At 49.7% G+C, this 26,375-nt stretch overlaps 6 protein-coding genes across 6 annotated transcripts; 2 read left to right on the top strand and 4 right to left on the bottom strand.

The window, feature by feature from the left end:
* Positions 1–153: 153 nt before the first annotated feature.
* L228DRAFT_3581 (hypothetical protein) lies at positions 154–904 on the bottom strand. Its single transcript, XM_018336520.1, has one exon. The coding sequence runs from the start codon at positions 639–641 to the stop codon at positions 234–236; it is 408 nt and encodes a 135-aa protein (XP_018191596.1). The 5' UTR covers positions 642–904; the 3' UTR covers positions 154–233.
* Positions 905–1,168: 264 nt separating this feature from the next.
* L228DRAFT_264472 (hypothetical protein) lies at positions 1,169–4,333 on the bottom strand (the record flags this gene model as incomplete). Its single annotated transcript, XM_018334582.1, has 8 exons — positions 1,169–1,505; positions 1,593–2,086; positions 2,147–2,700; positions 2,751–3,032; positions 3,084–3,419; positions 3,481–4,004; positions 4,083–4,131; positions 4,231–4,333. The coding sequence occupies 8 exons, from the start codon at positions 4,331–4,333 to the stop codon at positions 1,169–1,171; spliced, it is 2,679 nt and encodes an 892-aa protein (XP_018191595.1).
* Positions 4,334–10,860: 6,527 nt separating this feature from the next.
* Positions 10,861–11,627, top strand: L228DRAFT_264471 (hypothetical protein; the record flags this gene model as incomplete). The annotated part of the gene is made up of 2 exons (XM_018334581.1): positions 10,861–11,113; positions 11,254–11,627. The coding sequence occupies 2 exons, from the start codon at positions 10,861–10,863 to the stop codon at positions 11,625–11,627; spliced, it is 627 nt and encodes a 208-aa protein (XP_018191594.1).
* A 1,740-nt stretch (positions 11,628–13,367) lies between these two features.
* L228DRAFT_225726 (N-acetyltransferase) lies at positions 13,368–17,739 on the bottom strand. The gene is made up of 5 exons (XM_018330393.1): positions 17,376–17,739; positions 17,271–17,310; positions 17,062–17,207; positions 14,184–16,994; positions 13,368–14,043 (listed from the first exon to the last, which is right to left on the bottom strand). The coding sequence occupies exons 1-5, from the start codon at positions 17,390–17,392 to the stop codon at positions 13,815–13,817; spliced, it is 3,243 nt and encodes a 1,080-aa protein (XP_018191593.1). The 5' UTR covers positions 17,393–17,739; the 3' UTR covers positions 13,368–13,814.
* A 167-nt stretch (positions 17,740–17,906) lies between these two features.
* L228DRAFT_257536 (glycosyltransferase family 90 protein) lies at positions 17,907–21,799 on the top strand. Its single transcript, XM_018333993.1, has 8 exons — positions 17,907–18,006; positions 18,077–18,155; positions 18,217–18,275; positions 18,328–18,644; positions 18,696–19,085; positions 19,148–19,303; positions 19,362–19,819; positions 19,882–21,799. Exons 2-8 carry the CDS (start codon positions 18,127–18,129, stop codon positions 21,533–21,535), a joined length of 3,063 nt encoding a protein of 1,020 aa, XP_018191592.1. The 5' UTR covers positions 17,907–18,006; positions 18,077–18,126; the 3' UTR covers positions 21,536–21,799.
* Positions 21,800–21,874: 75 nt separating this feature from the next.
* On the bottom strand, positions 21,875–23,939 carry L228DRAFT_279286 (WD40 repeat-like protein). Its single transcript, XM_018335672.1, has 3 exons — positions 23,601–23,939; positions 22,629–23,526; positions 21,875–22,576 (listed from the first exon to the last, which is right to left on the bottom strand). Exons 1-3 carry the CDS (start codon positions 23,861–23,863, stop codon positions 22,052–22,054), a joined length of 1,686 nt encoding a protein of 561 aa, XP_018191591.1. The 5' UTR covers positions 23,864–23,939; the 3' UTR covers positions 21,875–22,051.
* Positions 23,940–26,375: the final 2,436 nt, after the last annotated feature.

The following is a 26,375-nucleotide window of genomic DNA, read 5'->3' as shown; positions in this document are numbered from 1 at the left end:
CAGTGCATTGGATAAAAAAGAAGAGATAAAGAGAAAAAAAAAAACAAAGGAATTGTATCCATTTCTATTGTGACGACTTGAATGTAAAAATAGAAAACCAAAAATGCAGACCATATTTTACATTCTGTCCCGCATTGCATCATAGAATACACAGTAGTATAGAGTACAGAGTAAACTTATACTAAATCCATCTAGCATCCAAATTCCCTCAAGGAAAAAACAAAAAAAGTCTTTTATATTTTCTTTTGCCACCAGAAAAACGCCAGGTATAGTGAGAATCTAAACCCTTGTCCTGAAATGTCAATACTGTTCCAGCTCCAGCTCCTGCTCCGACCCCAGTTCCTGCTCCAACCCTGATCCAGATTCATAAATCTAATCCTTGAAAGAAATGACGGCAAGTATAGTCCAACGCAAGAGAAAAAAAAGGAAAAAGAAAAAATAAGAATATAAGAATGAAATAAAAATGAAAGGCTTTTTAGACAAAAGAAGGAGCAATGTGAACGAGGGACGAGAGGGAAGAAGACCATGCTTTGCGTGAAAATGCTGATATCCCGGGGTGTAACTCCCAAAATGAGCAATGCTGCAATACTAATCCGGATAGCAGGCGCAATGGAATATGCTGCAAGTCCCTTCTCAAGCATTCCCGAAAGAAAAGGATATGAAAATTTAAAAGGGAAACCCCCCCCCCCCCCCAGTCTATAAAATGATGTTAAAGTGAGCAAATGAGCAAATGAGAAAATACACCAAAGACAAGAAAGAGCGGGAAAAAATGTGCACCAAGTATTTAACACGTAAAACACCACTTTTCCTTTGAAACTGTAAAGAGAGGAGCACCAAACTTAAATGACTCTGACTCCAGGCGAATGAGGGCGAGTACAAGCGCAAATGAGGTGTAACAAATTTGATGTGTGTGTCATCTGAGTTTCCTTTGGTCTTAGTGTAGATGGCTTTTGAAGTCGAGAGCGTTCTGCGCAGTCGTAATTGTTTCTTGGTGACGGATATTAAGTGTAAAATTTTGAGAAGTAGAAAAGTAATAAAACACAAGAGGCCCGTCCCAGCAGTTGTTATTCTTTGACCATTTGAATGACAGCCGTCGTTGAAAAGTGGAAAAATCTGAATGACGCTGACTTCAACCCTCTTGAGGCCCATTCCTCATCGTCTTCAAAGCTTATCGGCTTCTTTTAGAGGCCTGCTCGATTCCATCTACGCTGGCATCCCAACGCCTCTTTGTAGCATAGCCAGCTTCGTAAAGACTAGCAATGCTATCCTGCCACTGGCTGGGGCTGATAAATGCAGGACCAGCAGCTGCGTAGTTGACGGGAGGCACCATAGCTGTCTGATCCTGGCGAGTGGGACTCATTCCAGATGGACCCATTGCCTGCGGTATCACACTTGGAATGGTGGGGTATTCGATGCCTGAAGTGGAAGAGACACTTAGAGAGGGCGAGGAGTGGGAAGGGGCAGCAGCGTTGGGAGAAGTCGTACCAAAAGCGGTATTCCATTGACTACAACATTCAAGGTCAGCAAAAGTCCAACGTAGAATCATAAACATGGGCGACGAAAGGGGTAGATGGAAAAGCGGGAAAGCTTACTCAAAGACACGCGACGGATTCCAGCCCACTGGTTCCACCATTTGCATAGGCGCGTTAGTGATTGGAGTCTGTTGACTTGGATGCCGTTGGCCAGATGCCATCATCACCAGGGATTGGACAGCGGGTGATTCTCCTTCTCCCGCATGGCCGACATCCGCGGTAGAGATCGGTGGCGTTATTGGATGAGAAATGTATGATTGTCCTGATGGGGCCATCGTGGTGTGGACATTGGCGGTGGGATGACCGCTATAAGGAACACCGGCAGGTAGGGGATTTGTCGCTACCGGACCCGTTGGGCTGCCATAAGGGAAGCTGGGTTTCAGACTGAAAGGTTTTGTAACATCCGCTGAGAAGGCCACACGAAGTGCATCAATCTGAGTACGCATGTCGGGCATAGGCCAGGAGGTTGTGCATTGCTCGAGTATTCGCATGTGCCGAGTGAAAAAGTCTTTTGCATCACAATATATCTCAGGGTCAGGCGAGGTGAGCGCGACCTGAATATGAAATGTCAGCACAACAGGCTTAAGGAAACAGACTCGGAAATTTTGGCTGACCAGATGCAACATTGTGCACGTTAGAACGGCATATATCGTAAAGTTGATCCCTCGAAGCATAAATAGTAAGCCGTGCATACCATAATCCCTCAGTATCGCTTCTTGGAGCTTGCACAGGTTCTTAGCTGCGGAGTAGCACAGCAACATCTCATCCTTCCATGACTGGTCCGTAGGTCGGGCGCCCGGGGAGGCTAGCTGAGGTCGATGAAGCATGATGACGCTCAAGTTGTAATAGGAATGAAGGTTTCCAACGAAATGCGAGCGCAGCCACGGCGGAGAGCCATCGGCTGGGTAAACGACTTGAAGATCTTGTGGAAGTTCATCTATCCAGGCTGCAAATATCGGGTTCATTTGAACAAGCTCCGGATCATGGCCCCAGTCCTTCCTTTTTCGAATTCGCCCGTAAATGCTGATGATCCGGCGGACATTGTGAATGGCACGAACCAGGTATGTGAATTGGCGGGAAGTTTGTACTTCTGGATCTGCTATACCTCGTGCAGGGATCGTCACGCTCATATCAACGGTTTCGGGATCAATGGCAAAATCAAAGCGCCCTTGCAAAATTAGCATCAAAATTCATATGTTTTCGAAAGCCAATGCCTACCTTGTGGACCTCCTATCATGGTTTCCAGTCCAAACAAGGTCTGCCAAACGCGCGTGCCTGTGACGCAATCGCTGTAGCTGGAGGAACACGGTTCTCCAGCCTGATGGAGTTCGTAATGCTGATCAAGGCCAAGGTCCTTAGCCATCGCTATCAAGTTTACAATCGTCATCCAAGATCGATAGTAATATCCTCGTTTCGGAGTGGACTCCCGAGCTTTGAGAAGCAAGAGCAAAGCCTGCAAAGTGCTGAGCCGAGGAACATCCATAAAAGAATCGGCGTGTTCTGAAGAAAATTAGCCATAAGCCATTAGTGTGCACGTTAGGCTGTACAGACTTCCTGCAAGCGCAAGCCACTTGATGCCTTCGGATGCGTCCGCTGACATTCGTCCAGTGCATGCAAAAATTGCTTCTAATAAAAGGGGGGAGATCGTGTCCTTTCTAGTACGCCATTGCTGGTAAAAAAGAGGCCGATTAATGACAGGAATGTACGGGTGAATATTCTCGAAGAAAAATTCAAAATATTCCGATGCCTGCTCATCGGTAGGCATAAACTCGGACGGTATCTTGACAGTATCACCAGGGCTTGAGGGAAGCGTAGGTAAGTTCATTTCGTATTCTTCCAGCGCTGGCGCCTCAGCCAGACTCCGCTTTTGATGCGAGATGTATGGAGCTAAAGACACGTCAGCAATGACCTTATAGAAAGGTTTGGGTGTTTTAAGGGCAATCCCTACCAAGTCCGCTCTCATCAATCTTTAATTCCCCTAAAGCCTCGCTGAGATCACCAGAGCCATATCGCTCACCCGACCACGCGTCTGAGGCTTGACTAGATGGCAATGTCGGACCTGGCGGGGTCGGGAACATTGCTTGCGGCTGGTATGGTACTTCTTGAAAGCCCATACGAGAGACATCCACCCCAGCATATGGTATTCCTGGGGGCAAATCTGCTTGCTCAAGATACTGGGCGGTTTGATAGAGCCTTGGATCATCACCATAAGGAAGCTGGTCTGGATAACCGGGGTGTTCACTCCCACTGCTGAGTTGCTGGCTAATCGATGGCCGATGTTGACTGTCGTCATCTCCACTTCCACTAGAAGTTTCGAGATCTACGACTCTTTCAATGTCACTGGTTGGTGGGTGTGCAGTGTAGTCCTTTTCATAGACTACTGTAGGTGGAACGCATTGGAGTTTCAAACGAATGCATGCGGAACAAGGCCAGCTGTTCGTGGTCGCGGCATCACATTTGATTTTCCGTCGTCTGCAGCCCTCACACGCCCGCATTACTTTTGGTAATGGTTAGAATGCATGATCCGGTATTTAATGGGAAGGAACACACTTGCCTTTTAACCTCTTGTGACGATTATGCTCGTCAACAAAGACATAGTCTAATGATAACATAGTTGTCAGCTTTCCGACTTGTGGACACCTAAGTAATGTCAAGGATGGATGTATGGAACGGGAAAGAAACACTGCTTGCGACATACTCTTTTGGTTCTCTCGAGGCCCAAAATTTGGCGGGGCAAATGAAAACGTTCGCATTTGCGTGGTTTGAGGCAATAGCGGACGACCTCCAGGATCCCCCGCCATCAAGTTGACGTTAGAGAGATAAAAACAGACAAAGCTTCCGCTTGAATGCAAACAAAAGTAGGTGGTGGCGCAGAGACCAAGGAGCTCTGCGGCGCAACTTCCCGTCTGCCAGCAGACAACTACCGTCTTTCCAAAGCCTCGAGCCTCAGCAGACGCTCGTCTTAGCAGCTAGCAAGTTGATGAGGAAGAAAAGTGTATAGAGTTAATGGATCAGGTGTGACGAAGATGCCCCGCACCGCGTTCGTCTCAGTCGACCAATTTGGCAAAACCTCTGGGTCCCAAACAGATAAGTTTGGCCTTTTTCCTTGATACTCGAATAGTCAATTTACTTTTTCTTTCTTTCTTCCTTTCTCTCTTTCTCTCCCTGGGTAGCTTGGTGGCGATATTATACCGGACGCGTTCCGATTCTGCCGCGTCAATGGGGGTCGCTGTCCAATACCAAGTAACGATGATGCTACGATCAGGCAAAACCACAAGAACAATAACAACAACGAAGAAATCGGCCGCCCCTGTCGCAATCGCTTGGATTTGCCAATAAGGCAGTTGGCTCTCTAAGAATGAAGTCACGCGACCCGCTGATTGGAAATTCTCGTCGTGGAGAACGGAAATTCGGCGCAAAGAGCCCAGACTGAAAATGAAAAGGCGAAGGGCTTGGAAATAACAAACGGTCGGGAGGGTTAGCTCGGATGGTCGGGAGATCCGCGAAGCGGTAGGTTTAATGGATGGTTAAGTTAAGCGCAGACGAGAGAAAGTCAAGTGGAGCAGAGAGTTGACCCCGATAGTACGTCAGACGATGATGAAGAGCAGAGAGACGCTATGATTCGGAAGGGTCGCGCAGCAATCCTGTCCCGAGCGGATCTGGTGGGGGAGGGGAGGGGGGGCAAAATAGAGAAGGAGATGGAATTGTGGAAAGGTAGAAGGTCCAGTATTTCTGGATAGGTCTCGACTTTTTTTCAGTACGAATTGGGCTACGACTATGAATCGCAAAAAGCGTCCCACGCCGGCCCGGAAGGTTTCGTGGCATGTCATAGCACGGGCAGGGTCATGGAGAAGCATGCTTCAGTTTCAAAGTTGACCCAGCTAGTCTAGCAAGCAACGCCACACTGGAAAGCCGAGGCGGTAGGTGGGTTGTGGTAGCAATGGATAGTGGCACTGACAGTGGAGTTCAGCGATGACAGTTCAAGGGGCAAGATGGACGGCCGCCTTCCGCACCAAAAAGGGTGATGGAGGGATCTAGCATCTTTTCGTGCTCAACCACACCAGCTCGAATCAGCTGGGTCCTTCGGGCGAACCAGGAGAAAGTGCTCACAGCTTAATTCGCAAGATGGCAATTCCAAGCGCTCGCAACAGGAGGGAACAGGATGGGGCGTCATCTCTACCAAACTTTACCATGCATGATAACCAGAGCTCGGGGTTAAGAACAACAACGCCGTCAGCACACAAAAAGGCAAGGGAAAAAACCCGCTCAGCAACATCTCCAACCCATGGCTCAGCCCTTCTGGCCGCGCCCTTGGCGATGCATTGCGCTCTCTTTACTATATAAATTTAGGTAATGCGCGTGGTTGATACGGTACATACCTAGGTCACACAACTGTCCGAATCAGCGCTGTTACGTCAACTAAGGTGCTGAAAGATGCGTTGGGTGACGGTGCATTTTGGGTTCATCCAGTACCATTCAGGCACCCGTTGTTCAAAGGGTCTTGTCGATAAAGCACAAGATTCTCGTCTGTAGACGGGTGGGATCGAAAGGCCACCAGTGGCACAGGACTGTCAACGGAGTACTTCGGCATGTGCAAGTGGCAGTTGGACAACGACTAGCGATCCTAGGTGCTTTGCTGGGAGGGGCGTTAGTGCTCGGTGCAGATCGATGGATGTAGTGGAGAGGTATCCCACTACTTTTTGAACCAGGCGAACTTTTTTCGTCGCCCGGTATGACACGAAGAGACACTTGCGTGGGCGCCGATCGAAGATGAGCGCGCCATTGCGATCCCTGAGAACCGGTCTTTGGTTACTCTTTGGTTACTGCTAAGCTAGCCTGGGACGACCAAGTCTGTGCTTCCCATTGAGCGTGAGAACGTTTTCGTTCCCCTAAAGTCGACTGATACGATCTCCCACTGCTAGGAGGGTTTTGCTTTTCAGAGCGCCATCGATTCATTGCAATCGGACGTCTAAAATTCTTCTGGATCTTACGCACAGAGTGATGAACTTAACTTCGTTGCAAAGGAGAATTGCGCATAGCAGCCGCAAAGACTATCACACCTCTGTCTCCATTGTCTTTGATTGCAACGACATCGAAAAGACATTGGACTAGACATGACGCCAAACCATGGCCATTACATGAGGCACCAATGACGATGTTAGCTTTGTGTGTCAATCCTCCGCAACTTTTTGAGTTTTACTTCCAACTTTCCTTTTCCTCCTTCCTCCTGACAGATCCCTGAGCATAAATTTTTAGTTGGAAAATCGATCCAATGGGACTTCTTGTTTTCGAAACAGCGTGCATGGTTATACTGCACGTTATACATAACCAGCACGCAGCAAAGCCCAGCTCTTGTGATGAGTGCGTTTCCATGCAGGGCTGATCCCGCAGGACACAGTCAATGCAGGCCAGTTGAGTTTCAGTCTAAAGTTGCATTACTTGGAAGATTTTGGCTCTGGTCACATACCCGACTCGCGCTGTAGGGAGATACTCTCTAGGAAATTCCTGCATGTTTACGTGGGCCATCCGTGCCAAAACGTCCCGTACCTGCAGGGGCCAAAGTTTGGGAACGCAAGCTCGGCAGAAACAGTGTAAGATATGCAGCAAATTGAATGTTGAATCCATTCAACCTGTCATAGTGGCGAGGTTACGAGATAGGAGAACATGCTCAAGTGCGAGTCGTTCAATTCAGGAAAACGAGACAATTCTCGCGGGTTATAGGGTCCACTTAGGCATGGGGCCGCTGAATTTGAACCCCGTTCGCAATGGCCATTACGAGCGAGGGATCGTTGCTTTGCTTAGGTCGCGCGTTATCCCACGACGAACTCGAAGCCAAGCCTTTTCCCGACTTCCTAATGATGCGGGTCATCCATCAGTCCCCTCTTTTACCTTCCTCCCTCCCCCTTCCCCCCCGGCCATTCCGACTCCTCGCAGGCACCCATTCAGCAACACTTTCTGAACTCAGAGAAGTCATGGTGAAGGGCGCGCCCCAGGCCCTCTCTTCAGAAAGTGCTTTAATAGTGAGTTAGATGACCCTTCCCCTGCACCCATTTTCCAAGGATCGTGTCTACCAGGATACGGCGTGCGGGAGTTGCCGCGACATTGTGAAGGCTGAGAAAAGTCCTTGGATCACCACGTTTGTGGCGTGGGCGAATCAAAAAGCGTCATTGCATTTCATCTTCTTGGCCAGCTTGCATGTTGAACTTTGATTCCAATCGTTGAATGACTGGTGCTTACCATCTGTAATTTGCACAGAGGGTCTCGAATACTATAGGCAAAACCTGTGAGCGCATCATGCTGCTGTCGCTTTTGACTGATCCAACCAAGTGACCATTTACATTTGATTGCTATCACTGAATGCATAGGAAATGGAATGATTCTCGTCATCTCGTCAGGTCCCGTCTTAGGTTTCTTGAAACATCGAATTCGAGAATTCGATTTCGTTTGATTCTCGGTAAGGCCGGCAATAGCACCGTGAGACTCACAATGATATCCCATTATAGCTGACGTTGAGCGAGGCTTCATTCGCGTATTTGGCTGTGCCAGATGGCTTGGCTAATTTGGGTAGCTGCTTGGAACGTTCCATGGCCCTCCCATGATCCCCAACTTAAGCCGACGACCCGACGCTCATTTCATTTTTTACGACACTTGCACCACAAAGATCACATAAGCTTCATCTTTCATCAAAGATACACTTTCCATCAAAAATTGACTTCAGCTCTCGAAATTTCAAGTGAAACATTCCCACTGGTCTCATGTCAATCCACAGTCAATGAAACATGAATATGATGAATGTTCGGGGCCAATTGTCGTTGAAAACCCAGGGCGGTATATTCCGCTCATTCGCCCATTTCAGGGGAAGAAATGCCATCGTCTGGAGTTGCTGGTCAACTAAACGTTCCAATTACGACGATCTCGCGTCGAACCGGCTGGTGGACCTAGCTGTCATGATCGGCTGTATCCCCGCTCCGTAGAGCGTGATTACGATTGCTCTTGTCGCGGCCAGACGGCTCGGCCTCGCTCGGGATACATTTGCTAAGCGTCGGGTTTTGCTCTCTCAGACACGAAGCGCTAAAGTTTCGGAATTGATAGTTTTTCCATCAAATCGCGAACCATCGATCCCATCATACTCAGTCTTGGGAAGGAACATGGTTCTATCATAAAGGGTTCAAATTGACAGTGACAGCATCATGGATGATCTTGTTACAATATGATATTGAGGAAACAGGCAATATTTTAATTGTTGGCCTAGGCATGGAATATCAAAAGCAGTTGTCGATTTTCCTCGGGGCATCGAGAAGAGGTTTGGGGCTGCACTGAATGCCATCCCTCGCAATCTCAGATGATAATTTCTCAGTTTCGGGAATTTTTTCTTCAAAGTCACTCAGCTGCTGTCTCTAAAGCTACCGGGGATGTTGCCAATTGCCCCTGAATGATTTCCTCGGTACGAGTATCAGTGAATCACGACCGTGGAACTGGCTCAGTATCGAACGGCTTTACGTAGATGAAAGGGCAGGCTGTTTACGTTTTCCTTGTCAAGATGCAAGGGAATGAGGGTCGACCTAACCAGAACCGAGTTGTAGTCGGCAAATCATATGGCGGAACGACATCATGAAGGTGAAGAAGGATGATGCCTTGCACGGCTCGGACGTTCATCGTCAAATGACCATTTGTCCAGGTCAGGTAGGTGCGTCCTCGAGGCACTCCACTGGTTGACCGCTGGCGAATCCCGAGCCGAAAGCGAGTCTGGGTCTGGCGCGATGTGGGGAATCATCCAGCGCAGGGCACTACTCACTACAATACAGGGATGGTATTAGTCGTCGATTATTCATGATTACTATTCATTTAATTCTCAGTGTTGCTGAACCTCGGCCAAACGACAAGCAATCCAACAGGTGCAAAGGGCAATATTGACCAGATGAAACACAAGGATGATAATATCGCGCTCAGCATTTGGACATTAGACCAACCATTGCTCGTTTCCCAACAAAATTGATAAACGTCCATTGCTCATATTTCCTGTTCGACCAAGGTCTATGACCATCTTCCAATGCCAAACATGGGAAACAGATAGAGGACGAAGAAGAAGTGTTGTCTAAGGGCGCCGGGATGATATACGGGGTAACAATGACCCGGGACTGCGAGCATACATGAGTCGGTCCAAATTGTGACATTACTTTGCGGCCTGGTCGAGCAAAAAAAGCTTGATTCTCCACCCTCTACAGCTGCGATGGGTCAGGCCACACGCGGCCCCTTACACGGCCTTCTCTTGCGGTTTCGCCCTTCTTCGGCCAGCCGTTCGGTAATCCGCTCCATATTCCGGAGGGAGGATGGAGACGGAAAGCCGGGGATGAAGGATGAGTCCATTTAGCTAAGGTAGGTCATAAGGCTGGGCAAATAATTCGACACAAAGACACAGTTATCCCAGGTGGGATTTAGATGGAAACCCGGCAGAGTGGTATGCAACGGTTCTGTTTACTATCGTCGGGCCTGGACGCTACTCAAACCGCAGCAGATACTTTGATCATTCTGTGACTGACTTGAAAAAACTGGCTTTGAACAGATGCAACGTCACCCTTCAACCACGTGTGAAGAAGTATACATTACTGATGCAGCAATACCGACATTTTTGTCATTAAGGATTTTAGCATGGGAGTTGTCATTTGCCGGGTGCATCACAATTGTTCTCCGATGAGCTGAACGTAGCGAAACTTCTGGTATCTGGTCGATACCATTGGTTCTTGATTAGATGGAATTGCTTCATCGTGCATGCCGAAAACCTATTTTTCGACAATTTTAATCATTTAATGGATGATTCTCGGGGAATCCATGCATTCAAGGGGGGACCAAAAAAGGGTCAAGTCGGATCGGCCATGCCGACGGGCACGACCCAAGACATTAGCCGCAAGCTCAGCCTCAGCCACCGCCACTCAAGTCATTCTCACTAGCCGCAGAGCCCCACGTTCATTTTTCCTTGACTTTTCTCCGCGGCACTCCCAAAGTCCGACTAAAACACCCAAGCTTGCCCCTCCACCAACTTCCCACACCATCTTCAAAGTCCTCTTAGGCCCAAATTTGTCATTGCCCTTGACATTGCAAGCATCCAGTCTAGAGACGTTCCAGCCATTGGTCCTGATTACATATTTTAATTTTTCATCAATTTCTTGGCGCAAAGGGTAACGTCGGATATTCTTCACGCCGAAGTCCTGCACACACTGTCTCTTGATCTTTGACGTAACGTCAAGTCATCATACGACTCCAGAAAACATCGAAAGCAAGGGGACTTGACGAATTTCAGCTTCACTAGACACAAATTGTTCATAGCGACATGGCTGACAACGCGAATCCGACTATCCTGAACGCGGCAGACCTGCCTACGCGTCGCCGGCTTTCGTCGCATTCCGCCACTGGCAAGCCGCGTTCATTCCTCTTCGACGACATTGTCCCTGCCGATTACAATGATCCTTTTGCCACCGCTGCGACAGACAGCGGACTTTCACGCTCATTCAGCTCGTCTTCGTCGGACCTGAACTCGGACAGCGACGAGCTCGCAGAGCCCATTGATGAACAAGAGGTTTATGGTGAGTCATGCACTGAGCTGGTCTTAGCTAGCGTTGCGATGGACATGGTTCACGTTGCGTTGCTTCGCATATACTTTTTCTCCCCAAAATCTTTGCCAAATAGCACAGTCAGTTGACAGTTTTCCCTTTGGAACCAACAGATTTGATATCCACAATCTCGGATCCCGAACACCCACTTAGTCTGGGTTCCCTTGCCGTGGTCAACTTGCCCGACATCCACATTGTGCCAGCTGCTGGTTCCTCAGCTTCATCGCGCATGCGCACCGTCCTTGTCGAAATCACACCGACTATTACTCACTGCTCCTTGGCAACGGTGATTGGCCTGGGTGTCCGCGTCCGACTTGAACAAGCTTTACCACCTCGATTCCGAGTCGACGTTCGCATCAAGGAGGGCACGCACAGTACCGGCGACCAAGTCAACAAGCAGCTTGGCGACAAGGAACGTGTGGCCGCCGCTCTAGAAAATGGCACGTTGCTTGGCGTGCTGCGCAAGATGCTCGAAACCTGCCAATAAGCCAAGCTGAACTCTTTCATTCGAGAAATTTTTTTCTCCCCCAATGACTGATGCAGGGGTGGATAATTTTCCCTCCCAAAAAGTTCTGTCGTACCTCGGCACACCAGAATCAAATGCCGACTAAAAGCGAATTTGAGTCTCAAATGTCGTCCTTGAGAGCCCTGGTCCATGGTCACCGAATGGTCGATTCTGTTGATCAGGCATCAAGGAAATACGCAAATACGTAATGCTTTGACGCTCACGATACCGATCAGAGGATCCCTTGCAGCCACGTTGGCCTCGCCACAAAGGCCCGTCACCATTTCCTGCCACAGGGAAGTCCCGGAGCGCTTTTGAATAAAGATTATTTCGAAGCTTCGAGGCTCTTCAGGCACCATCCCCGAAAACTCGCGCGAGACGACAAAAACATTACTCCATGGGAAACAGGGTTCCCCTTGGGCTCTTGCAGATATGACTGCCCGGGACATGTGATATCGTTGACACATGTGTATTTCATCATTTGACAGCCCCCGCCGCCAGGGCCTGCTTCAGGAAAATTTGAGCATCCTTGATCCCTGCCAATTCCTGCCTTGGGCCACGCCTCGGAACTATCCGACGGCTCTACTTTTTTTTCTAATTCCCTTTTCTTTTCTCTTATTCTTACCTTGTCCGCTTTCTCTTTCTCGTTTACCCCCTCTGTGTTCTTCCCGCGGCCGTCAATACCCGCGATCCTTGTCCTAGATGCAGGTAGTTTACCATATATTTGGATGACATATGCCATGCTATCCTTGGCGACAATACAATTAAATTAATTTATTTCATTTTATTTCATAATTTTTTTTTTTTTCGTTTTTTCATCTTTTCATCTTTGAGTAGTCGCGAGATTGAGACTCGGAGATGGGTCCCATGCTGTAGTTAACTCCCGTGCCATGTCATTGTCCGCGCCAAGATACCGTGGTCCGTGGGTTTAGATAACTCTTTTAATTTACAATGTCGTATGATTTTGTACAGCAGACTCCGGATGACGTTTATTTTGTTTTCTTTTGTTTTCGCTTTTGCTTCGGATTTATATTTTTTTATTTTTTTATTTTTTTTTATTCTTATTTTATTATAAGCCCATTACAACACTATCAAAATACCGTATGTAATATGGTATATCTAATACTTCGTAGCATCTCCATCTCCATCTCCATCGTCTCTCCTTTCTCCTTTCTCCTTTAGACTCTTGAGTTTTTTAATTTTTAAGCCTCGCCGAGTCCGTCCCAATATCCCGCGAATGGAGAATGAATGTCTCTGTATTCTGTGACTCTGTAAGTCTGTGACTCTGTGACTCTGTGACTCTGTACACTTTTATTTATCATATTCTAATAATATTATTTGACATCTTGATTTGATTTGATTTGATATTTTTATCGAACGTATTATCCGTTCATTCATCCGTCCCTCGGACCCTCCTTTATTTTTGTATTCTATGGTTATTTGGCCGTTTGGTTCATAGTTTATAGGTCAGGCACCTATATACTGGACATTGTACGTTTTCTCTTTCACTTTTCACTTTTCTCTTTTTCTCTTCTTAGGGAGTAAATGTATATCTAGAACGCAGTAGTGCAGTACGAACCAACGAGACATCAAACAATTGATTCATTGAGGAAGGCAAACATCACGAAAGGCATACAACTTTACAAGGTTAAAGGTTGTGATTGAAGTCTAGTCGTATCATTTTCTAATGAATAATAAACATTGACTAATGAATCATGATATATAGAGAAGTTTATATGATTGTATCAACTATCTAGCATGCAACATGCCAAAAGAAAAGACATTCGAGAGGGGACAAAAGATAAAGGAGTCAGGACCCTCGACAGACGTCGGTACTAGGGACTAAAGAACTTGCCCAACAGTTCAAACGTAGATTGAAACGCCAGATAAATGACAAAATGACAAATTGAAAAACTGACAAAATAATCAAATAATCAAATAATAAAACAATACGATGATAATGAGTCGATGAATAGCACCAGCAGCAAAGCGGTAGTGCTTAATATGTGTCGATAAGCACAATACAATGCAAATAAAATTGTAAAACGCCCTCATTGAAGAAAAGTAAAAAGGAGAAAGAAAAAACGCCTTTTATTCTCAAACTTTTAAGGAGTCCCTTCCTCACTCCTATGCAGGCTTCTTTTTAGCTAATCATGACCAATGACCAATTTACCTCGACTTCTTCTTGCTCTTCTTCGAAGCATGCGTGTCTGCTTCCTGCGCGACTTGCGCAACGACATCGCCGGCCTTGCGCTTCGCAGCAGAGGAAGAGGCAGACGGTTTGCTAGACTTGACGCTGATAGTGGTGCTAGCGCCGTTGGCACCGCTGGCGCCGGTGCGACGGATCTGACGCTCGGCTTCGGCCCATGCAGGGTCGTCGTTGTTGGAGATTTCATACCTGGAGTTGGGGAAGGTAGATGTTAGAACGGGACTGGTATTATAACAAGAGAGGAGAGATGACCAGGGGAAGGGAGGAGAGATGAAGAATTAAATGAAGAGGCGAGACGACCAAGGGAAGAAAATGAACAGACAACTTACCGATCCAAAGGCAGAGAGTCAATCAGAGCACGTTGCTTCTCTCTCAATTCCCGGTTCACGGCATCGCCCTCGTCCTTGAGTTCTTGATCCAAGGACATTGCAAGAGGAGCGAAGCGCTCGTCGCCATCAATGGCCTGCTCGTCGTCATGCGCAGCGGACAAGCCGTCGCGAGTCTTGCCGGCTTCGGCATCTGGCAGGGTCTCTGCGACGGCGCCCTCGACGAGGGCACGGAAGTGAGAGGATATCTTGCGGACAATCTTGATGAACATGGCAAGTAGCTGAGATGAAGGGAGGTTCAGCTCCTTTTCGACATCCTCGAGGACTTTGCGCTGCAGACCGATAGCCAAGAGGATCGAAGTCTGCACGCCAGACAGCTTGAGGGATTGCTTGAGGCGGCCGGAGAAGTATAAGCCTGCAATGATGGGAACCATGTCGAGAATGACGTGGTAGTCGAGCATGTTGTTGGCGTAGCTGTCGAGACGTTTGAGGTCGAACGGAGAGAAGACGGCATCGAGCTCGGCCTTGGTGAGCGGCTGCACGAGGGTGGACTCGTCGAGTTTCTCGCCCGCAGAGGCGGACTCGTCGATGCTGAGCGCGAGAATCGAGGGGAAGTGTCGGAATTGGTAGGACAAAAGAGAGAGGAAACGCTTGTGGTAGTCCCGTGCAAAGGCACCCAGCCATGTCGGGTCTGCGCCATTCTCGAGAGTGCGCAGCATGACGCACGTGTGCTCGCCAGTCAGCTCGTTGGCGGTCTGGCGGAGATACACGGGCACAAAGGATGCGCGCTTCCAGAACCGGTGCAGCGAGCTGGTCAGGCCGTAGCTGACGCCAAGGTAGTCGAGGCCTTCGGGTTTGCGCTCTGAGAGCTTGGCAAAGAGAGGCGGCATCGTGTGAATGTCTCGGACCTTGACATTGTCGTCGAGCAGACTTGCGTTGGCCAATTCGTCGTCGGTGACACGCGGCATTTCTTCGTTGACGGGGGCGTCGTCTTCGGAAAGACTGGCAAATTTGCCGTCATAAAAGTCAATGAGAAGTTCCAGGGCGCGAGAGCCGTAACCCATGCCAATGTACTCGGGGTTGGTCGCGATGCGCACAACTCGAGCACCAGACAGACCGGCAAAATCCTCGTCCTGGAATTGCTGGCTGACAAGCCAGGGAATGAGATCACCGCCGGCGCGCTGTCCCCTGCTCAGGCTGCTGAGTACGCTCTCCTTGCTGATGCGGCCTTCCAGAGCGAGTTGGACAACGCAGAGAGGCTCGGGAAGACGAGGGCTGTTTTCTTCGACGGGGGGAACGAGGACGAACAGCTGGTGGGCTGGAGCGTCGGACATGAGCTGGAGGTCGTTGGGGGAGTTCTTGTAGTGACTAGCCACATAGAGTGCCATCATCTGTTGGAGGAACTTCTCAGAGACGGGGTGGAAGGAGAAGAGGGTGTCGCGGTTGACGTGGAGAAGCTGGCACTGCGATGGATGAGGGCAGCCTTGTGTATTTCTCTTGGCCTTGGGGAGAGTTGCATCCAGGCAGAGCAGTTTGTTGAGCCATCCTTCAACAGAATCGCCAGGCGCATATCGGATAGGCTCCGAAAGCGTAATCTCACGAAGGGATCGACCACCCGTAATGTTTTGGCTTCCATCCTTTGCAGGCTTTCCGGTCGATCTGTCGGCAACATCGCCGTCGTCGGCATTGCTGAGCTTCGCGCCGCCCCGAGCCTGCTCTCGGAGTTGCTGGATCAGCTTCAAGGATAGCGAACGACCGGTACCTTCATAACCGTTGATGGTAGAAGCCATGAAGACAAGGTAAGGACCCATCAGCTTTTTCACCAATGGAAGAGGGATTGCAGCTGCCTCATCGATAACAAGCAGCTCAGCTTGGCCCAATGTGTAAGCATCCTCAGGCTGGATGTATTGAATCGTCTGACGGTGCTGTCGGTGGACGTTGACGCGAACGATCGCCTTGTTGAAAGCGGGATTGGTGGATTGGATGATGGTATAGTCAACGTGGTCGAGGTAGCCCAGGGCGTCGAAACCCTTGAACACAAACTCGAACAGAGTCTTCAAATTTTCTGGGCTCGGAGATGTGATGAAAATGTTGCTGTAACCGTGCGCAATGGCAGCTGCAATTGAAACACCGAGGGCCGCAGACTTTCCTCGACCACGGGCTGCAGTCAATGTGACGGTGCTCCGCAACGTCTTCTCAGCGATGGCGTCCACAAATGTAAGCAACGCCTTTGCCTGGTCTGTCGTTTTCGCAAGCGTGAGCAGAGAGCCAACTGGCTGGGTATCGGCAAGACTCTCTTTGATGCTCTCAAGCTCCTTTTTCGAGGATGATGCTTTCTCTTCTTCAGGATCCGGAGGCGGAAGAGCCTTTACATTCTTGCCTCCGGAGATGGGCAGAACGTTCAACTCATCGTCCACCACAAGACAAGAGTCGCAGCTACCGAGCGAGAGAATAAACCGTTCATTGAATCGACCAACCACATCGTCGTGGGCCTCTGTCCGGTATCTTGAGTGAACATCCATCGACAGCGTGTAGAGTTGCTTCAAGCTGTTCATGCCCTTCAAGAGGAGGATGACTAGACCACCACCCTCTACAGTCTCCACTGTCCTCGCGAGCAGGTTGGGCGTCAGAGCCTCAAAGTCCTGCAGCACGCACATGCCGTACGTGTTACCGAGAATCTTGTCCGTCTCCTTGTAGTATACATAACGAATGTTGTGTAGCGAAACGAAAAGCTCGAATGGATCGTCGGTGTCGGCGTCACGGATACCTCGTTTGATCTCCTTCTTAATCTTCGCCTCCCGCTTCTTTCGGTGACTAGAATAATCGTCAGCGGGTGCTCATCAACCGCACGTTCTCCGAATGAAGGTTTAAAGTTGCGTACCTCGTGAACCCGAGAAGCTTGTTTTTGTAGGCCCACAGAACCGACTTGTTCTGCTTGACGTCCACGCTGGACATTATATAGTGCAAGTGAACAATGACATCCTTGGCACGATCTCCGACGACGACGAAGAAACTTCGCTTCTTCTCCTATGACACCAAAGCGCATTAACAAATGAATTCCTTCCGACGTCCTTAGAATTAACCGCTTACCTGTACGCCATTGCGGATCAGTGCCGGAATGCGAGAATCACTGGACAAAATCCATCAGTATCAACTCTCTCATATGCTAGTAGATGTAGATCGATAATAACATACATGGCCTTGCGCGGCATCTTCAAAGATTGATCCCACCACGAAGCGTCTTAGCGGGCGATAGAGGTTTATTCTTCTGGTAAAATGCGAATTGTCAAATAGAAGAGCAGCATACACAGGTAGTGCACAATGATTCGAAAGTTGTTTCGGCGTCACTCTCTCGTGGACAATGCGACAACTAGAGGCTGAAAAAGTTCTTATCGATTATCGAGAGTTGCAGCCGGTACAATCCTCGAATCAAGAACTTTTCGACCGTATTTTCGTGATAGGAAAACCGACACAGCGAAGTGTTGGCTTGTCTTTTCCGCGCTCTACCCAATAGACCGGCCGATCAGGCAGTGGAGCAAGATTACCGTCGAATGGGATGGAGATGCGGCGGATGAAGCAATTGAGAAGCAAAATAATCTGGAGACGCTAAACCCAAATCTGGTCGGCATCGGTGAATTGGTTTATCCGATCACCGGCGCATGTCCGCCTTCAACCCAAAACATTCTAGAAGCAGTCACGTCCCTATCGCCCGGTCCGGCTGCAGCTCGACGACGTTCTCGACGCCCCCAAAGTGTTGTCTTTCTCAATGGAGTCGATTTTAAGCAAGCGATAGTATATAATTGCATATTTCGTGTTCATTAAAAAGGTAAGCTTGTGCAATTGTCAAAGTGATCAACCAACTCTATTGTCCATCATCTGACTTCTCGTATTCGCAGCCCCGCCTGCCCGCCAATTGCTGCGCTCGCCTGGCGGCAGCTCCGATGCCATGGACACAACAACGCAGCTCTCCCTTGCGTTCGTCAAATCGTCTACATACTCAGTTTCTGCGGAAATGCTAATCGATTCTTCTCAAAAGGGGCCTCCTTTTTCTGACCTTGGCACTGTCTTTAACATTTGATCATCCGTTCTCGTTTGGTACCGCATGCGCCTCCAAACATTACCTCGGCGCAAAGCTAATATCGAGCAGATCGACCAGTGCATTCGTCCGCGATCCAGCTGGCAGTATGCTCTGCTGCAATATTTGGCATCAGCAAGTGTCGGCCCCGCTTCTTTGCCGCCGCTTCAGACGAGCAACACTACGATGCTATTCCCCTCGAAGATAGACGACCATCGTATGCCTCGAGAGAAATCTCGCCGGACTCGATCGACGGAGGACCTCACAATGAACATGGGAAGCGCCGCATACGACTATTGTTCCTCACAGCCGTCCTCGCAATCTGTCTACGAGTAGAGAGTTTACGGCGAACAGTCAGAGACTTCCAATGCTCTAAGCCGGGAATGGAGGTACGAATGAACCAGATCGCTCGTTTCTTTGTTCTTGGCTGAACATAATAGGCTTTGGTTCCGATATTATTGTCGTTCATACCGCACTGGAAACCGCCACGACCGCAGACGAGAAGAAGAACTCCCCTTAATGGACGGGCGGGCAATTTCCTCCTCACTGTCATAAATTTATGCGCCAGCAGTCGACTCGGAACGATACTTGCAGCGCTACTCGTCAGTGTTGGCAGTTATATAGGCGCAAGCATAAGCGCAGGGCCACGGTCCACTTATATCTGTTCGATCGAATCTGGCAACCGAAATTTTATACCCTTTTTGCAGATACTCTCTTGCATTCTAGACTGCTATATACTCTGGGCTTTTCACATCCTGATCCGGAGTCGAGGCAGGGAATCCTATGGCAGCTCTACGAGGGCTCCCTTAATTACTAGCTCAGCATTCTTGGTACGGCTTCCCTCAAACCCCTAATTTCACTTGCAATCCAAAGGCTAACCTTCGAATGGTAGATATCATCGATTCTTCTTTTCGTCAGCGGAGCAATTTGTTATATAATCAAACCGCCTCTTCGAGACTGGATCATCTCGCCTCCGCAAGAACCGGTCTGGAAATCCTTGTATAATCTTCTTTTGACTGCGTTGTTAGCGGTGTTTAGCGTTCAACTTGTAAGTTCCTCACTGTAAACGGCCTTACCTGACCTTCCTACTGATTTTTTTTCAACAGTTGCCGTATCTTGGTCCACTTGGAATTGCAGTTGCTCACACTTCAGCGTATGCATACGGAAAGGGCATGGAAACAGCGTTGATCAATATCCATCCCTTCCCGCCAGTTTCAACTCGAAAAGTCGTCTTCTCAGTCTTTCTTCTCTTCCTAGGCGTCGCACTTTTCTTTTACCGACTCTCGCGCGAGCATGGCGCAGAGATCTCTTCAGTAACCAGGAAATTCAAAATCATCAAAGTCCCTCGGCCCTCATGGCTCTATTACGTTCTCTTAGGATCCTGCTTTATTGGAATCCTGCTTGATTGCTTCAAGCGGACGCATATCAATTATCATCCTGTCGACTTACTCATGTATACGGCCAATCGAAGATACGACCACTGGCGCAATCAAAGCAGAACCAGCCGCACATTTCCTGAAGCGATCGACACCTACTTTAATCGATATGGCCGTCATCCTCCACCGTAAGTCTGCTTCTGCTCCTATTCATGCTAGATGATGTCTTAACCGCCTATCCTTCTTTTAGGAAATTTGATCACTGGTACCGCTTCGCCGCTGAACGCTCATCTCTCATCTATGACGACTTTGACAATATCGACCGAGACCTATCCCCCTTCTGGGCTGTTAGCCCCGCCGAGATCCGCTCACGGACATGGGAAATGATTTCCAACCCGTGGAACGAAATCTCAGGAATCAGCATTCGCAACGGCCACGCGGAACTTCCTCCCAACGTCCTGCCTACCCATCGCTGGATGCTCGAAGGTGTCGCCACCATGATCAACAAATTCGCCGAATTCCTTCCAGACATGGACCTCGCTTTCAACCTCAACGACGAATGCCGCGTTGCCGTTCCTTACACCGAAATTGAGACCATGCGCCATCAAGCCAGCCTCGTCGGTACCACCGGCCGTCAGCGGGCGCCCGAATGGAGCCCCAACCGCGTTAAACAATGGGAGCCCGTCACCCCAAACCCTCTTGGCAGGACGCGCTTCCACGACCGCTCCTTCACCAACACATTTACCGACTACTCTGCCATCACCTGCCCTGCTGGCTCCCCGGCCTTGTCCCACCATGTTGACAACACCCGGGATCTATGCGTCTGGTGCGCCGCGCCTCACTCGCTCGGGCTCTTCCTCGACAACTGGCTTCTCGCCGCAGACGTTTGTCACCAACCAGACATGGCGCATCTCCAGGGGATCTATCTCAGCCCTGCCGCCTTCAAAACCACTCACGAGCTCATGCCCGTATTCAGCCAGAGCAAACTCTCCGGGTACAACGACATTCTGTACCCCAGCGCATGGAACTACATGGACAAAGTCAAATACGATCCTACACCCGAGCACCCGGACGTCGCCTTTTTCGAGAAATCCAACACGCTCTTCTGGCGCGGCGCTACTTCTGAAGGCGTCTCTACGGGCACCAACTACGCCTTACCTCACGATTTCGACGTCAATCCCGAACTAGAGTCGCCCCACGTCAATCCCGAGCGCATCATCCCTTCTGGCGCAGGGACCTGGCAGGGCATGACACGCCAGCGCCTCGTGCATCTGGCCAACAACCTCACCGACTCAGAACCCCAGCTCGTGCTACTCCCCTCTTCTACCCAGCGTGGGAAATACATTTACGAATCCGTCTCCCCCTCGGACCTACGCCGCTTGTTAAACCTAGATGTCGCAGTCGTCGATAAGATCTCCCGCTGCGGCGGGGTCGACTGCGCCGTTGAGAAAGCCGAGTTCGGGCTCGTTGGCCCCTCGGACTTTCAACATCATTGGAGCCATAGATATCTGTTCGATCTCGACGGGGCAGGTTTCAGCGGCCGCTTCCTGCCCTTTTTGCAGAGCCATTCCCTGCCGTTCAAGACTGCGATGTTTAGAGAGTGGTACGATGATCGCATTTTCGCGTGGAGACATTTTGTCCCGATAGATCCAAGACTGCATGGTGTCTTTAGTACCCTTGCTTATTTTGCTGGCTTTGAGGGTCAGATTGGAAAAGGATCCGCCCGGAGAGACGTCTCTTGGTTTCCGCATGCAAAGGAGGGCGAACTCATTGCTGAGCAAGGGCGTGACTGGGCGGGCCAGGTCCTCAGGAAGGAGGACATGGAGATTTACTTTTTCAGGTTGTTGTTGGAGTGGGGACGCTTGACGGATGATAGGAGGGACGAGTTGGGGTTTGTCCTGTGATTCTTATCTGCAGTTATATATTGTCCCGTGATTACTTCGTCCCCTCATACTTTCATTTCGTTGGTGTGGTGGGATGAAAGGCGGAGAAGGGTCCGACGGTATATAGCACGGCAGCAGGGATTGGGGAAAGTGGGACAGTGGTTTGAATCTCGATTTTGAAGAGTGTTTACAGAGTATAGTATCTGGGATATCACTTCGTTGGCGTCGTATCATGCATATTGATTTGTAAATTATATCCAGCTATCATTATACCAATATCGATCCGTTTGACTTACAAATTGGGAACCCAAAAAAACAGACACGAGTTTCAAAAAGAGCAGGACGTGTTGTCAGATAGATCCTGTAAACAAACACAAGTGGAAAATGGTATATTATCTACCAAATTCTAGAGGTAAAATATTACTCCACATATGCAGAACCTTTTACTAATATGAATGAAACATCCCAACGTAGAAACTAACAGAGACAACTTTTATAGACCGTTGAAATCAAACCCCCGTTTTGGCTAGCGATAAACTAATCCTCATCCATGGACTCCCATCCATCGGGATTGCCCTCGCCATCTTCGTCCGAGTCCTCGTCATCATCATCATCGCTGCTTTCCTGATCTTCTGTCACGCCAACAGTTCGCTCCTTGACCTCAGCACCTTCCGTCGCAGCAGGGACACGCTCGGCAAAGACTCTTCTCACTGCCGCATTAGTAGAAGTATCCCAGATTTGCACGACGCCTTTGCTGCCAGCCACGGCGAGACGGAAACCGACTTCGGTATCGGGAGCAAACTTGGTCGAGAAGACCTTGCCGACACCGAGCTCCCGCGATACGACCATGCTGGGGCCGCCGCCGGATGATTGAACATTCCAGAGCTTGACAGTCTTGTCGGTCGAGCCAGTCACAAGGTAGCCGGGGATAATGGGGTTGACGTCGAATGAGGACACAGACTCATCGTGGGCCTGAAGTGTCCAGACAGGCTTGGAAGCGGCGGGACTAGAGGGAAGGTTTCGGGCGTCGTGGTAGTGGATGATGCCGGCTTCGGTAGAGATCTAACAATCTATGTTAGTAGGAAAGTAAAGGAGTGATGAAATTTGAACATACGTAGAAATAGTTGGGGTCGTGGGGGTCCCACTGCACGCTCTCGACGTCACTCTCGACACCCCAGCGGGGAGCCTTGGCGTCGGGCGCGCGCATGTCTGCCGCGACCACAGTACGGTCGTAGCTACCGCTCAACAGCACTGTGCTCTCGCGCGGGTGCCATGCCAGCGAGCAGACCTTGTCCGTATGGTAGGAGTATGACTTAGCGCACTTGGCGGTGTTGAGGTCCCAGAGCTTAACAGTCTTGTCGGCAGATCCAGAGGCCAGAAGGTTTCGGTGTTGTCGGTTTCCGGCTAGTGCAAGAACCGAGTCGACGTGATAGTTGTCGTTTGCAACCTTCTTGCCCTTCTTCTTCTTTTTCTTGTCCTTCTTTGAGCCGGCTGTGGCGGCTTCTGGGTTGGCCTCCTCGGCGCCTTGACCCAGGATGGCATTTGGGTACATCTGATCGACCGTGTCAAGGTCCCAGACTTCAATGTCCGGGTCAAATGTGCCGATTGCGACGGTGTTTCCTCGTGCGTCTGATCCATCACCTTCCTTGCCAACGGGCATATCGAGCCATTCGACGCAGAGAGGAATAGCTGGAAGCATTATGTCGTGGTGTACGTAAAGGTTGTCGGCTTCGTCCTCGTAGACGTACACTTCCAAGTGGGCAATTTCATCCTCAACCTTGGCAGCCAGCACCAGGTTGTCGTTTCCAAGAATCTGGAGGTCCTCGCGCTCCTCATTCTCCTCTTCATTCTCCTTGAGAGTAATGTACGGGTCTTCTTCATTCGAGTCGTGATATGCGAGTGACCGAACGTTACCGAATTGGGACATTGGATCGCCAGCGTCTTCATCCTCGGAATCGTCATCGTCGTAATGCTCCAAGTCAAATTCTTTGAGGACATCGTCATTGACATCACTAGAAAAAAAAGTATTCAATGTAAGTAACTTTTGCAGTCCTAGACGCACGTGAAGATCAAGGACGTAACTAACATCTTGTCTGACGAGGCGGCGTTTCCAGATTTTGACTTGCCCTCAGCAGGCACATCGTCCTTCATCTCATTCTCGCTTTCTTCATCCTCATCTTCATCTTTGGACGGCTTCTGCGCCTCCTTTAGATCATCTTTGGCGTCATCGAGTTGCAACTTTGCGAGCTTAGATATCCGTTCGAATTCTTCTTCGTTAAAATCGTATTTTGTGGGGAAAGGTGCCGCAAAGCCCCGCGGCACCCAAGTGGTTGCAGTAATCATGGACATGACGGGCTAAATTTATTACCGTCAAACAGCGTCCAGCGTTGAGACTTTTGTTGCTGGAACCGACAATTATTTTGCAACTTCAACACAGAAATTATTATCAGAAGAGACGAGCAACGGAGATCTCCGTTGGTAATCTTTTATCAGACCGCGCTAAGCCCACATACAGACTAGCGGCGAGAGATGTCCCTGGGACTTTATTGTTGTCGACTCTTCCGCTGTGACGTCTCGACATCTCTTTCCTGCAAATAAGTCTTCATCCATCTATTGCGCCTAGGGTGCTCTGTGTGTATTAGTCCAAACAGCAGCTGAAAGACAGAGCTTGCTGACAATTGAATACAAGAGGACGACTGCGACAATGGACAGCCCGAAGCGCAGAAAGCTCGATTCAGACCGGTTCGCGGTCCCACCGCGGCCATCGACAAGCAGACCGTTCCGCGGTTCCCAAACACCTATTCGGCCGCGGACAAATGCCACATCTTCTTCGAGGGCTTCTACGCCACGTACTTCTCGCTTTCCACCTCCGCACCAGCAAGAGTTTGACGGCCCCGAACCTCAAGTTGATATTGAGGACTCGAATGCTCTCGACCGCGACTGGTATGCCGGAGATGAATTTGGCTATACGTTTGGCGATGAGATGCACAACCCGTTTGGTGGAGCAGACAACAGCTGGGCTGATCAGAAGCGGGAGGCTGATTTGAGTGAGAAAAAGAATATGAAGCGCGTGAACTCGCGGGCCGTGCAGAGGCAGAAGGACAATGACGCATGGGAGACGAACCGAATGCTGACCTCGGGCGTGGCTCAGCGACGAGATTATGAGGGGGATTTTGAGGATGATGAAGAGGCTACACGAGTTCATCTTCTTGTCCATGACCTTAAGCCGCCGTTTTTGGATGGCCGGACCGTCTTCACGAAACAGTTGGAACCCGTACCGGCGGTCAGGGATCCACAGAGTGACATGGCCGTGTTTTCTCGGAAAGGAAGCAGGGTTGTGCGAGAAAAGCGCCAGCAAAGGGAGCGACAAAAGCAGGCGCAGGAAGCGACCAACGTTGCCGGAACGGCGCTTGGAAACCTCATGGGCGTGAAAGAAGACGAAGGAGACAGCGCGGCGCCGGCGCCGGGAGAAGAGGAGCAACAAAAGGGTGGCAGTAAATTTGCCGAACATTTGAAGAAGAGCGAGGGACAGAGCGCGTTTAGCAAGAGCAAGTCATTGAAAGAGCAGCGAGAGTATCTTCCTGCCTTTGCGGTGAGAGAAGAACTCTTGCGAGTGATCCGAGACAATCAAGTGATTATTGTCGTTGGACAGACTGGCTCCGGAAAGACGACACAGTTGACACAATTTCTCCACGAAGACGGCTATGCAAAGACGGGACTGATCGGGTGCACCCAGCCGCGACGTGTTGCTGCCATGAGTGTTGCCAAACGTGTTGCTGAAGAAATGGAAGTAAAACTGGGAGGTCTTGTCGGCTACGCCATTCGTTTTGAGGACTGTACTAGCGACGAGACCTCTATTAAGTACATGACGGACGGTGTCCTACTGCGAGAATCTCTCGTAGAACCGGACCTGGACAAGTACTCATGTATCATCATGGATGAAGCTCACGAGCGGGCGCTCAACACCGATGTTCTCATGGGCCTTATCAAAAAGGTTCTCACGCGAAGACGAGACCTCAAATTAATTGTCACGTCGGCTACGATGAATGCAGATCGCTTCTCTCGATTCTACGGTGGAGCACCTGAGTTTATCATTCCAGGACGGACATTCCCAGTCGACATCCAATTTTCTCGCTCGCCGTGCGAGGATTATGTCGACAGCGCCGTCAAGCAAGTTCTCGCGATCCACGTTTCTCAAGGTCCCGGTGACATTCTCGTGTTTATGACGGGCCAAGAAGACATTGAAGTCACCTGCGAACTGGTCGAGGAACGTCTGAGATTGCTCAATGATCCGCCAAAACTCAGCATCCTCCCAATCTACAGTCAAATGCCTGCGGACCTGCAAGCCAAAATCTTTGAACGAGCCGAGCCGGGCGTCAGAAAAGTCATTGTGGCGACAAACATTGCCGAGACCAGTCTTACCGTCGACGGCATCATGTACGTCGTTGATGCAGGGTACTCGAAACTCAAAGTGTACAATCCCAAAATGGGCATGGACACTCTACAAATCACGCCCATCTCACAAGCCAACGCGTCACAGCGGGCTGGACGTGCTGGCCGCACCGGACCAGGCAAAGCCTATCACCTGTTCACCGAAATGGCATTCAAAAACGAAATGTACATACAGACGATTCCCGAAATCCAGCGGACAAACTTGGCCAATACAATTCTCTTGATCAAATCACTTGGAGTCAAGGATCTGCTCGACTTTGATTTCATGGACCCGCCCCCTCAAGACACCATTACTACCTCTCTTTTCGATCTGTGGTCACTCGGCGCATTGGACAATCTCGGCGATCTCACACCCATGGGTCGCACCATGACCAGTTTCCCCATGGACCCGTCTCTGGCCAAGCTCATC

The sequence above is a fragment of the Xylona heveae genome (assembly GCF_001619985.1).
Source record: "Xylona heveae TC161 unplaced genomic scaffold L228scaffold_1, whole genome shotgun sequence".
Classification (NCBI taxonomy): domain Eukaryota; kingdom Fungi; phylum Ascomycota; class Xylonomycetes; order Xylonales; family Xylonaceae; genus Xylona; species Xylona heveae.
This window is presented reverse-complemented; position numbering and strand designations above follow the sequence as displayed.